Source organism: Chlamydotis macqueenii, chromosome 6, assembly GCF_036417535.1.
Source record: "Chlamydotis macqueenii isolate bChlMac1 chromosome 6, bChlMac1.mat, whole genome shotgun sequence".
Classification (NCBI taxonomy): domain Eukaryota; kingdom Metazoa; phylum Chordata; class Aves; order Otidiformes; family Otididae; genus Chlamydotis; species Chlamydotis macqueenii.
In genome coordinates, this window is record NC_141561.1 from 9,138,241 (window position 1) to 9,151,629 (window position 13,389).

The following is a 13,389-nucleotide window of genomic DNA, read 5'->3' on the forward strand; positions in this document are numbered from 1 at the left end:
TTCTTCAAGCATTTTGAGGAGACCTATTCAGAAGAGAACAAGCTGGGTTTCTCTTCTCTTTTTGTGGGTAGCTGGGTGCAGCATAGAGCTGCAGTGCACGACGTATTGTGAAGAATCACTATGCAGCTCTGCTCCACAGAACAAAACATGATATGAGATTCGTTAAAAAACATTCCTTCCTAGTCTGCAGAGGATCGTAAGGATATCATATGATACTTCAAGTTGGAAGGGACCACAAAAGGTTACCTGATGGAACTAATCAGGTCCGGTATTTGCCAGGTGTTTTACTTGAGCTGTCTGGAATGGATGAAATAGACCCCATCTAAGAAATATACAGATAGACGTTTAAGATGTACTTTGGTGGAAGAAATGTCAGTTTTATATGATTTGGACCACTGCATTCATGGGATCTACATTTAGGAACTTAAGAGAATCAAAACTAATCTCTTTTATTTGAAGCATGCCGATATGCTAGTTTTTTAACTATTTCAGCTTACCTATGTATCTCAGAAACAGTATCGGAAAGGGGTTGATGTGGATTTTTTTGTAACTTTATTCATTTTAAAGTTCAACAACACTGTTGATAAAACAAATGGCTGTTACTTTAGGCTGCAAGTATTTCATGGTGATCAGAAAAAGACAGGGTGACTTGGAAAGAACAGGAGCTGCTAGCACCATGATGGCAATGATGCTTGTCTGAGGCAGATGCTTTCGCATTAGCCATTGTTTAATTTAGAGCAGTCCTCTACTTGCATTAGTGTTTTTAAGAGCATCAGAAGCTGAGCAGACTCATTATTGTCCAGATGAAGTTAAGAGATTTTCGGCTGAGTTGAGAACTATTCCTCCTTTTGACCTCATTTGTTTTCTGGTATCGTTTGCATGAGTTATTAGCGTTTTACCTCACACAAGCATTTGGGAATAGCTTTTCTTTGTGTGAATAACCTTGCTTGAATGCAAACAGTAATATTATAAAACAAACACAATTGTGATTTTTTTTTTTTTTTACTGTCTGGTCTTCACCTTTCATTCTCGGCTGTTCTCCTGTGTAAAAGGTTTTAGTTACCCAGCCGGGGAAAGAAGCAGGACCCAGAATACCCAGAATATATGACTTTGAATACAGGTCCCAGCTTCATTGCACCTAACCTTAGATAATTCAACCCATTAAGCCACTTCAAACCTTTCAGAATCTGATTAGCATCTTGGAGAGTCTTCACTGACAATTTAAGTAGTTTTGTAGGTAGGCTCTTAAATTAGTTATGCAGTCAGGCCTTCCTTCCAATTAGTATACTATTCTCAAGTAGTTTCCCAGCCAAATTCTTCAAATTTAAATACAAAATGCTCACCAAACAAGTCAACATATCAAATACATAATGAGAAAAATCTAAGTCTTTTCACAAATAGAAGACAGAAGATCTGAATTTGGAATTTTTCAGGAGCTGTTTTACTGTGATTTTAGGAGTTTGAGAGGTGCTTCTATGGTTGTTTATATTTTGCTTCTTTCTAAAATTAAATGCAAATACAGTAAATATAAGAAAACATTGCATTACATTTTGAAGCATTTCATTTGGAGATCAAATAAAATTTGGATAAAAATAAAAGTGTTGTTTGACCTTTCAAAAAAGTTACATTGCAGAAAAACTGAACTTCTTAAGAATTAAAGCTGACCATTAGACTGAGACAAGAAAGCCAAAATGTTGCACTCCAAAAATGATTACATAAGTATCACTGTGTGAGGATCTGCGTGTTTCCAGGTGCCAGAGCTCAGCAAAATTGAATATTTTAAAGTTTTATATTGAAAGGAAAAAAGGAAAAAAAAAAAAAAAAAGATTGACAATCCTAAAAAGCCTGTCTATTAAAATGGTCCAAATAATTTAAAATTTAATTAAACACTTCTAACATAATGCAATAGAACTAAACATATGGCAGCTACAATCATCTTTCACGTTTAAATGATTTATTGACGTCAGTGAAAGTATTCATTTGAGGAAAATGGTTAAAGTTTAGTCTTTCGATATGCCTTGTTATCCAAACATTCAACCCAGGATAATGTGAAATTACTGAAATTAAAACAGATGCATTTCAAGTAGGCACGGAAAGAACAAATCGGTGCCAACTGAATGAGCTGGAAACTGTGTGACAGTTATTTTTATGGACCCTGAGGAAATCTGATTTTGCAGAGGAACTTCTTCACTCTCACGTTGCCCACTGGTGGTCTCCAGATGGTGAAAGACTGGCGTTCCTGACCATAAATGACTCTCTGGTACCAAACATGGTTATTCCCCGGTTTACTGGAGGTCTGTATCCAAAAGGAAAGCAGTATCCATATCCTAAGGTAAGATGAGTGTGAGTGCCGCCCCTACCTCCTCTTCCTTGTTCAATGATAGTATTTAGCTGTATGGAAGGAGTGGTTCTGGACAGAAACAGAGGCTGATTTTGTCCATGTTGATTTTCAGGAAATATTAATTACCTTTTTTTTTTTTTCAGTAGACCGAAACAGCTTTTGATGGAAAGAGGCTATCGAGTGAGGGAGTATCAGATAAACTGATTTGTAGTAATTTCATCATTGATATGTGGCTTGGTAAAATCAATCCACCACTTCTGAGAGAAGGGTAATATATTTGAAGGACTGCACAGAAAAAAAGAGTCTGTCACAACTGCACTGGAGTTGTACACAATCTGTGCACAGCACAGGGCAATTATATAGATCTCAGTAAACTGTGCTCTTATTAAAAATGTGGAAGATGAGCTTTGGATAAGATAAGCCACAGTAAAGTCTTTTCCTGGCCATCAAAATGAGGAGGGGAAAAAAAAAATAGAGCTATCACTGAGTTTCAGAAGATTTGGAGAAGGATTTTTAGATTCCTATTGGAAAGTGAAAGAACAACCCAGACAGGGGATAATGTCATAATGTCTGATATCGCTCCTCGTTTTCTGGGGATTTCCTGATGAGGTGCCTCCCTAGCTGTCATTTTTGCACTGAGCTCCAACACCAGTCTTAACTTACAGCTTAACAGTTTACCCGTCCTTTGCATGCAATCTCAAAGTGTCTGAGTCCCTTTCTGACAGCATTTGTAGGTCCATGTATGTGATGCTCCCGTGACATTTCAAGGGAAGTTTATTGAGGGCTTTAGAAAATATTACTGTCACCCTATTCCTGCAACACATTTTTAAGTGATGACTCTTTTTTCGTGATGGGTTGGCAGTTAGACTGTACCAGGTACTGTGAAACAATGATATGCTTTATATAATGTGTTTGTGCTATGAAATAATGTTAAAATAATGAAGTAACAGTGTTTTCAGAGGTAGTTTACATACTTGCATTGCCAAAGGCCTTGAGTGACAGAGCAAAGAAAAAAATAAGGAATATTTTTAAAGTCAACTTTGTAAGCAAGAAATGAGAAATTGCATTTCATTAGCAATTCAGCATAAAAGTGATACAAGACGTTACTTCAGTAATCCCATTAATGAAAAAAACATTAACTTTATTTAATGTCTCTATTTAATGCCAATTTAACTATTCTTTAAACATTATTAATTGGTAATGAAGCTTGTCGTATAGCAACAGAGACGGAAAAAAGAAGTTTGATCTTTATTATAGCATGAAACCTCAGAAAATTGTATCTATGATTAAAAAATAAAATGAAACCCGAATGTATCTGTGAATACTGAAACATGCACACCTGTGTATGTGTCATATGCACAGACTGTATTCTTTAAAAAAAAATGAAAAAGGAAGTTTAAATTTTGTTAAACACATTGAGAACAAAGTAGGATTTCAATGTAGAGTTCTTGCTCTACTGCACAAATGTTTTTGGTATTACACAAAATTTATGCTATTTAATTTGTCCTGAGGAGACCCTCAGTGGCGGAGGAGTTGAGGCAGTTCACTGTTGAGGGAAAGATGTGGCTGTGAGAGTTTTCTGCTCCAGCAGAAAAACCCCTTTCAGCTGCCAGAGTCCACTGGAGGCTGTGGGAGCTCTCGGCGCTCGCCCCACTGCCCGCAGCCCGTCCCCGGCTGCAGGGACAGCCCTTGTCTTCAGCCGGAAGCTGCTGCTCTAGAGCTGTAGCTGGGACGTCTCCACACAGCAGAGCAGGGCACAGTGTGAGTATTTGTAGCAGAGGCAAAACGATGGGTCAGCGCAGCCCTGAACAGAGACCAGCTCAGCGTGGCAGCCCGCGACAGGCAGCACCATGCCATGGACCCCTCTGACCCATCCAGAGACCGGCTGGTGATGGCAGAGCTGGGGTGCTGCTGTGCCCCTGCGCTTCATGTTCGGGGGCTAGCATGGGTCTGGCCATGCCTGCTGTGAAGGCGTGCCCTCCAGTGCCTCTCTACAATGCATAACCGTGCTGGGTAGTGATTGCTCATGGCAGCCCTCCCACTGAGAGGACACGCATACCACCATGCAGTTAATGTAAGGTTCAGAGGATATAAGGAGACTGCAGTTGTGTCCCAAGGACTTGATCTTTCAGTGGTTTTCTTTCCACAGTTTTGCATTTGTGTTAGCTGTGTTCAGGCAATTAATTTTTAAAAATTAAGATTTTTTTTTTTTTTAGTTTTAATAACAACTTATTGTTCTAAAGATAATTCATTATCTTAATGAGTGAGTCTGTTTTGCTGCCACTGATTCGGTGCCTCTAAACCACCTATTTTCTTTTTTTTTCAAAGGCAGGTCAAACAAACCCAACAGTAAAGCTGTTTGTAGTTAATCTGTATGGACCAGCGCATACACTGGAACTGATGCCACCTGACAGCTTTAAATCAAGGTATATAATTTCATTGTTTTGAAACTCATGTTTAATTTAACCTGACTGTCTTTTAGGCTAATCATTGCCTTTTTCCATCAGCACAACACTTATCTGGAATGCACTTGATGTCCATCCTGTGTCTGAATATAATCATGATAAAATAGAATACAGCTGTATTGGATTGACGCTGCTCTTAAAAATCACAGGGATCTGGGATTTTCTCATGTCTGATGTCCTGAGAAGCTCCAATTTACTTGAAATATATGAAATTAAGAATCCTAAGCTATGGTCAAGGGGGCTGAATGCTGTTCTGCTGCTGAGGTTGTTATTGCATTCACTCTCAGCCTTTCCTTGTTGTGTTTGGCAGCTTGTTGCTTTCAGTTTCTGAAATGAGATTGCAGAATGTAGAAGTGTATTACAAGTGCACAGAACACGTAGTCAGGGTGTTCCCTCATTTAGAGAGAAATATTCTGAACTTTTCAAATGCAGTAGGTTACGTAAAGTTTTGTTTCTCCCCGTGGCTGATGGATGCAGTGAGGTGGCAGGAGGTGAGATGCTGTGCCTCCAGATCACACAGACTAAGGAGGGTAATGCTGTGTTTTTCGTGAAAGACTGCTTCAGAATCGCTGAGCCAATTTAACAGTCCCTTTGACTCTGGGGCTGAAGAAATGAGGTCTGGCTGCAGCTGGTGAATCTCCTGCTAAAATTGCTGCCTTAAGCTGAGCTCCTGGTTATCTGTCCTCACTTTGAGATGCCTTGAAACTTTTGTTTAAGGGCAAGAAAGTATTCATCCCTTCCCATACATGTATTCAAATTTGTAGAATTGCAGTCATCTTGATTGAATTCCCATTGTGACTTCAGTGCACGTGCTAATGAATTTCTAACCCTAAATTATTTATAATATATAGGTAATAATAAAAATAAAAGAGCTACCACCATCCAGATCTGTCTGCAGTCTAAAGGTGAGAGAAGTGCCACGTCCTCCCTTCACTCAAGGCGTTTTCAGATGGAGTAAGGTGTGAAAAGGACTGGCAAACACAAAGCTACTTCTAGCTAGAAACCCCACCTCTCCATATAGTTGCAGTTCCTACAGAACCCAAAAGATTTTATAGTAATTGTTCCCAAAACAATCGAGATGTTAACAGTGAGCACTGATTCACAACCACTGCAACCAATTTTAAGCTGGCATAGCTCTCTTCTATGCAAATTGATGTACTCCAGTTCAGTGCAGGACTAATTTAATAGTGAATTGTTTGTGTCAGCCAGACTACTTACTGATTGTGTTAGTGAAAGGAACGGTTCTTAATAAGTTGTGCTTATTGAAGTGTTTTCTTTGTGTTGATGAGCCACTACTGAAAAACATAATAAAATCTCCTGCTTCTTGCTAGCCCTTCATTAATTTAAATCATAGTATAAAATCTTAATCCTTGCCATCAAGATTAGCATCTTAACTCTCTTAAACAGCATTAAGATTGTTCTTTAAATGTGACGATGAAGTGAAATGAGAAAGCAAATCCGCAAGAAAAAAAAAATCTTGAAGATGTTGTTCAGATGTTATAGTTTCCCTCTAGATTGTCCAAATTCATTTTTCCTGACCAGCAGATTGAAAATAAATGTAGAAACAAATGAATTATTATTGGTATCTTAAAACCTTTTTTGCGTCTTGAAGCTGAAGACTAGCAGTAGCTCAATTTGTGGAGTTTCTTTTGGGATCCTTAAGGGGCATCTTTGCCAGATTTTAGAGTCCTTGATAAAGATATTGTTGCTGTTTAATTCAAATAATATTCCTGTTTGCTGCTGTATCAGAAGACAGAGTAAAAATATTTAAACCTGGAAAAAAGTTATTTTTTTTCTTAATTTTGAATATTAAGGTAGAATGTCTGTGCTATAAAATACAGAAAAATTCTAGAGTTATCAGCCAAGTATACTGTAAATCTTGTATTCTGACTCTGGATTTGAGTAGCAGTCAGTCATCACACTGGTCATCAATCCATATATATCCATACAACAAAACATATATATATATACAGGTATGGAGAATGAGCTTTGAACAGGCCTTTCTAGAGGGGAAAACTTTGGATTTTGTGATGATTGGTATTTTTTTTTAGAAGTATTGGATTTTTTAATAAAAGTAGTAGCTACTTTTAGCAGTCGATTTTTTTCGGTACCTTTCTGATCCATTCATTGTGGAGTCATTATAAAATAGATCATGGGAGTCTTTCAGAATTAAATTGAATGGGACACTCATATATAGTTGTATGGATCTTTCAGGGCAGAAACATTTTGGAAATATGTATTGTACAAGTTATAACCAACTGTTATTACGGGAGGGATTCACTCCTATACAGAGAGACCTCACAAATGGGTAGGGAAATGTGCTGCTGTTATTTATAGCCACAAAAAGTAACATTCAGATTCTCAAATCTCCCCAGATTGTGTGCCGTGCAGGACCTCTGAAGACAGAAAACTGTTTCTCTGATTTTTAGGGCATTGGGAATTTAATGTAAGATTGAGTAAATTTAGTGTTCTGCCTTCATTTACTTCTTGCAGTGATTCTATAAAGATGCTTGGTGATATTTCCCAAGTTTTGTTCAGGTTATCCTGATATAAAGATAGCAATCACATTTGCAAATTTACTCCTGAAAGTTTTATTCAGTGAAAAAATTTACTATCAACTCTGCACTGTTAATGCCACAAAAAGACTGACAGTCTTCCTTTAAACATGCGGTTGTATTCTGTGCAGTAACTGTTCCCCCTTAGTGTTTCCATACCACGTGTACAATTACATGATGATTTCTTCAGTGGCAAACGTGGTTTTGTACTGCAGGTTTTTTTTTTTTCTCATTAGTCCTAGAGAGCCCATATATGTGTAAGATGAAATACATATGCATTCAAGTTGGGAAGCTAACAGCTCCTGCTGCAAATTTTGAAAAAGCGACGTGGTGTGCAAGTGGTTCGTTCAAACCAGTTGTACCTTAGGACACCTGAAGAATCCTTGTAACTGGTGATATTTAGATAGGGTATTAATATGATATTAAGAAATTGCGTAGGCGAATTTTTCAAACCCCATGCTTGAATTTAGACCTGTCAGGCAGAAAAATTTCATTTCTTTTCCAAAGTGAATATTACTAACACAGAGAAAACGTGGAATAACACATGAAAGAAGTTGCAGTTGAGTTATTGTAGTAGAGTTCTGCTTGCATACATGAAGAAAAGGGTTTTTTCCTACTGTAACTCTGTACTGGTTCTCAAAAGTCTCAACATGGGGGTCATCCACTGCTTGTTTTCCCCGTTCTCAGCCATAGTGAGCAAGCTGCATTGGCTCTGCACTATTCCCAGCTACTGCTGACCAGGTAGTTTTAAAACTCACCATAAGAAATTACGTCAGTCCCTTTTCTTAGTTTTTCCCATAGTATTTTAAAATGTCTGAAAAAAAAGCTAGATGTCCACATTCTCATTTCATATATGCCTGCGTTAAAAAAGACTGAAATATACAGTCAAATCCTTCTGACTTTGTATGGCAAATTTAAATAATTTTTGTTGATTTTAATTAATCTTTTGTAATGGAACTGGAAACACTTAAGAAATTAAGTTTGCATAAATTCAAATAATTCTTTTACAAGCCTCACTGATGTTTTTACTGTCCACACATTTCCAAATCAACAGAATCATTTGAATATTTATAAACCTTCAGTTTGAAATCACCTTTAGAGAAAGGTTGATTTTATACTTCTGGCAGCCGGTTTATCTGAGCCTTGTTTTGGAATATGAAGCTTATTTGATTCTAAGTGGAAATGGGAAAGATTGGGAGAGGAGTGCAATTTGGTTTTAAGAAAACTGGCGTTTACTTTCAGCTTCTCTTAAATGTGCAATGTCTAGTCATTTCTTTCAAGCTTCTGTCCCTCCCTTTTTCTGTAACTTGGCAGTAACGATACCTGTCTCACAACGTTGATTTAAAGGATTAATTCACTATCATATCTCATAGTAAATGTGTCTACAGGATAAGAATACATTCACAGGCTTTATTTTATTAAAGCTTTCCCACACCTGGCCAAGGTATTTATTGATTATTCCCTTCCCTATTCAGTGGGAAGACATGCAAGTTCTGCACGTGGGCCAGGACAAGCAGGGGCTGGGACCTTGCTGCCTGCCCAGCCGTCCTGCCGAGGGGTTTGTGCTTGGGGCTGAATGGGAGCCAGCAGCACACGTTTATTGTCGCCAAGGCTGGACCTCGCTCTAGGAGGAGTGTGGCCAGCAGACTGAGGGATCTTGCTCTGTCCATCACCCATAAAGGCATCCCCCACACCAATTTGAGGATTTAAGGGAGACGATGAGTCCCTCAGTGCGCTACCAAGGTGATCGTGGCCATAGCCCATAGCTGTGAGGAAATGGAGAGCAAAGTTTGTTAGCCTGACTAGGATGGTGGCCACCAGCACCATGGGAAGGGGAGCTAGAAAAGTGCCTTCCAACCGAATACCTGTGGCTTAGTCTCAGAAGAAAACTGCAGTACATCCGTCAATGTATGTGTAGATAAAGTCATGTGTAGTATACCAAAATACTAACAAACTTTAGTTACCTTAGCTACCTTGCAGGTTGTATCTGAATTTGTGTTGTTTGCCATGTTTCCAAGAATGACATTTTTTGTTAGTATCTGTAAATACACGTTTCAATACACAACAATATAAATAATTTAAGAATGCAGTAAATATTCTAGAGCATCATGCATGGGACAAGTTTCTGTTGTTTAGCTTCTTCAATAACAATCTGCCAGCAAACTAGTAGAGCATAATAGGCTGGCTTTCTTTAGGTGAACCCTGTAGTATTTATTATCTAAATCCAAATCTATTAAAACCATCAACAAAAGTAAGGTTCCTTTTTCCATTGCCATAAATCTCAAATGTCTTCCAGCTATTCTTATGAGCAGCTTTCTTTCATAATCAGCTCATTGGCTCAAAGTTAGAGCAGATTTCTTCATTATAGTGAATGGTATGCAGTTGCAAAGTCTGACTCTTTTTCTTGAACGCTTTCTTATTTTTAAGGCTAATACTGTGGGTTATTTTCCCGTTATGTTATTCTGTCTATTTCAAATCCAAGTATCTCATGTTCAAATTCAATTATGATTGTAACTATGCTTCCAGCATAATGCAGTGCAAATCCCTTTCCTTTGTTCAGCTTGTTGTCTCTGTTGACTTTGCTAAGCACTGACAATAACAGCCAGCAAGATACACTTATCTATCTTTCTAGTCACAAGCATCCCAAAAACTCACAAGTGAAACAAGATGTTCTGGACATTCTTGAGTGATGATAAATGTATTAGCCAACTGTTAAACTACCTCCGTGGAACTGCGTATCAATTGAGATGATCAAAATAAAGGAAAACATTCTATAAGAAGAAAAGATTTTTAAAAATTGGGGCTTCGAGCTTGGCAAAGGGTGATAAACACCTTTGATATTTAACATGTTTTTTATCAGCAGTGAAAAATGAATCCAGATTTCATCAAGTTACGAGTTTTTGGAAAAAAAAGTTAGTTGCCGTATGCTCAGGAAAGCCATTTGCTTTCTTAACACCTACCATTGGAATTTTTTCTCACTGAATATCCTCCATCAGCCCCAAGACCTGACCTGTCGTGGTATGCAGCACCTCCTTGGCACACGTGGGTGTTCCAGCTCCTACTGTTGAGCTGACTCTATACATGTCATGGTCCCGGTTCACAGGCCTGAGGGAAAGCCGTACCTTCTTTATACTGATCGCTTTATATAATTGCTTTAGGCCATTTTAAAGCCAAGCAACAGATTTAAATACCAAATGTGAAATCAGAAGTAGCTCTCTGGCTGGTCAAGGAGCTTGAAGTTCTTGTTTTTCTGCATTTCCTGGTTCAATACAACTCAGAATAAAGCGAGTCACGTATGAGCTCCTTCAGTATTGACTGGTCATTGGATACTGTGGAAGAGAGACTGCCTTTTCTGTGTTTTCAGTGTGCTCTGTCTGCCTTTATACAGAGTAAAAAAGAAAGCTAACTATTTGGAATTCAGGAAGGAAAAAATCCTAGCGTAGATGAGAGGGAAAAGACTCTGAAAAGTCTGAGATGGAAACTTGATTAGACCATGAAATGGGGACTGGACGAAAAACAAAAAGGCAGGTGTACAAGGCAAGGATTGAACGAGATTTTCTTGATAATCAGGGTCTTCAGTGGGAATCCTGAGAGCTGGTGAGATGGTACAGATAGAGGAGATGGGTATCAACAACAGGTTTATGATTCCATTGATCACCTTATGGTGGCCCTGGTGTGAGAAAAGGGATCGATAAAGAAAAACTTGGAACTGCTTACACAAAGTGTAGGAAAAAGAAAGTTAGGAGTAGGGTGAGGAGGCATAGTTTGAATAAAATGAATCACAGCGAGAGAGAAAAGTCCACTTTTATTAGGACATTTGAATGCTAAAGGCAGATTCTGTCTCTGCCATGCAGCCTCTGTGTGATACAACGAGTTTAAACAAACGTTGCACAGGTAATCATCGGTCATTGCATTTGTTACTCTTTGGATATGCGGCAAATTAATCCACATTCTGGCGTAAGAGATGTTCCCAAGCAGAGACAAAAGTTGTGCTCTGAACATACAGAGTGCTGTAGAGTACCTCATTAAATGGGTATCAAATTGAGGATCTAGAATGAGCGTAATTTTTTTTAATATCTTGCTTCAGTCCATTGTCTAGAAAACAGTCATAGTCTTTCCCCTTTAAAGTGTTGTTGTGAGGAAACTTAATGTATGTACAGATGCAGAGGGTCTAGTAATCTCAGGACATTTGTGTATTTGAGTCTGGAGGGAGGGTGCTCCCTTTCGTTACTAGAACAATAGATTAGTTACAAAATCCTGCTAAGCTGGAGACACAAGCTGATAGCATCTTCCTCAGAACTAGAACAGTTATTTGTCCTGCAGGCTTCTCTGTTTTTATTCAACTGTATCAGCAAATCTAATAAGACATACGATTTTATTTTACAAACTTTGGCTTGGTTATTGACTTGTAGTAACACTACTCTGTATGTTTGCCTGTCCCCTGTATATATGAAACAACAGATTGACTGCAAAACTGCAAATTACGAAGGAATGTTACTTGGAGACAATACTTAATTTCAGAAGGGTCTGTGTTTCTACATATATATGTACATGCTATACTACAGTCCTGATAAACAAGTCATGTAGGGAAATGTAGGGAATGTAGGGAAATTTGAACATATTTTTATGCATAGTTGATGGAAGAGCGAAAAAAAGAGAAATTTTAAATGATCTTTTATTTTCACTTCAATGATCAAGGAGTTTATGTCAGTAATGGAAGATGATGTTATGATTTGATTTGGACTATTAATTACTACATCAGCTGGATTCTGATGTAGTTAAATTTCCTGTTTCCATACCTCATTGCAGACTTTTTCAAGTGGAACAGCACAGACTTTTTTTTTGTAGAATTTGATTCTGGGGCAGTTCAGGCTTTGTTGTCAGTGGATGCTGTCTTGCCTTGGTGTCTAAGTACCGGGAGAAGGAGGCAGTCCTTATATACATGTTTTGAGGATTTATTTTTGGCTGTCTTTGGTCTTCTGTATGCACAGTCACAATGGGTTTGCACAGCCTTACGAAAGCATGACTGCAGAGGGAGAAGTTCTCGACTCTCGTTTCTTGACTTCTGCTACGGGGAACCAATTGCCTGGGATTTGGTATTGCACTCTTTGGTTTGCTTTGTGGGCTGTATCACCTGCTCTGGTGTTAGAGCTTATGTTAATTTGGCATACGTTTTTGCTCCTCAATAAGTCGAAAAGCTTTGTAAATTAAAAAAAAAAAAGTAAATACTAGACTCAGAATATATCTCAAGTCACCATCTCTGGTTGTCATTTTAGTATCCAGATGTGAAAATATCTATTTTCCTTGAAGCTAAACATAAAAGCCAAAAGAAAGTTGTGCATACCGGGTTGTTCAGCTGTGTTCTTCAAATATAGAACCAGACCGAGGTGGGGTGAAGCTGCAGTGAATTGCTGTCTCCAGCATCTCCTGTGCGCAGCATCAGAGTTGTACAAACTTTGCTGTTGGCACTTGTTCTGGTTTTGTTAGTGAGGGGGGGCCTAAGGTGGTAGCTTCTCTAGGAAACTGCTAGAAGTCGCTCCCCTTTGTTCAGTGGACTCGGCCGGGCCTAGGGCGGACCCGCTGCTGGCCAAGGCTGAGCCAATTGGTAGCAGAATGTCCCGTGATAACGCCTCTGCGATAACGTATTTAAGTAGGGGAAAACAGGAAAAAGAGGAGGAGAAGATGTGAAGCAGCTGAGCGGGGGGCAGAGAGGGGGAGGCGCGAGCCTCATGGGCCTTGCAGGCCTCACCCTCTGGCCTCCCGCCGGGCAGCCGACTGGGCCCAACTCGGCCCGGCCCGGCTGCAAGAAGTGGAGAGGAGATGAGAAGTGAAGAAGATGTAAAAAGGATCCTGAGAGGCGTCTGCCAGCCTGTTGTGAGGAACAGCTGCAGACGCCAAGGTCAGTGAAGAAGGAGGGGGAGGAGTAATATGGCTCCTGGCCAAGATTCCTCTGCAACTCGTGGTGAAGACCATGGTGGAGCAGGTTGTCCCCCTGCAGCCCATGGAGGTCCACGGAGGGGCAGAGATC

The 13,389-nt window shown here is 39.2% G+C and overlaps 1 protein-coding gene across 1 annotated transcript in view; it reads left to right on the plus strand.

The window, feature by feature from the left end:
* The window catches only part of DPP10 (dipeptidyl peptidase like 10), a 244,241-nt gene that overhangs the window by 192,236 nt on the left and 38,616 nt on the right, over positions 1-13,389 (plus strand). The window contains exons 10-11 of the mRNA XM_086750569.1: positions 2,178-2,332; positions 4,670-4,767. Of these exons, the coding sequence (XP_086606695.1) occupies positions 2,178-2,332; positions 4,670-4,767 (253 nt within the window). The remainder of the gene's footprint in view (positions 1-2,177; positions 2,333-4,669; positions 4,768-13,389) is intronic.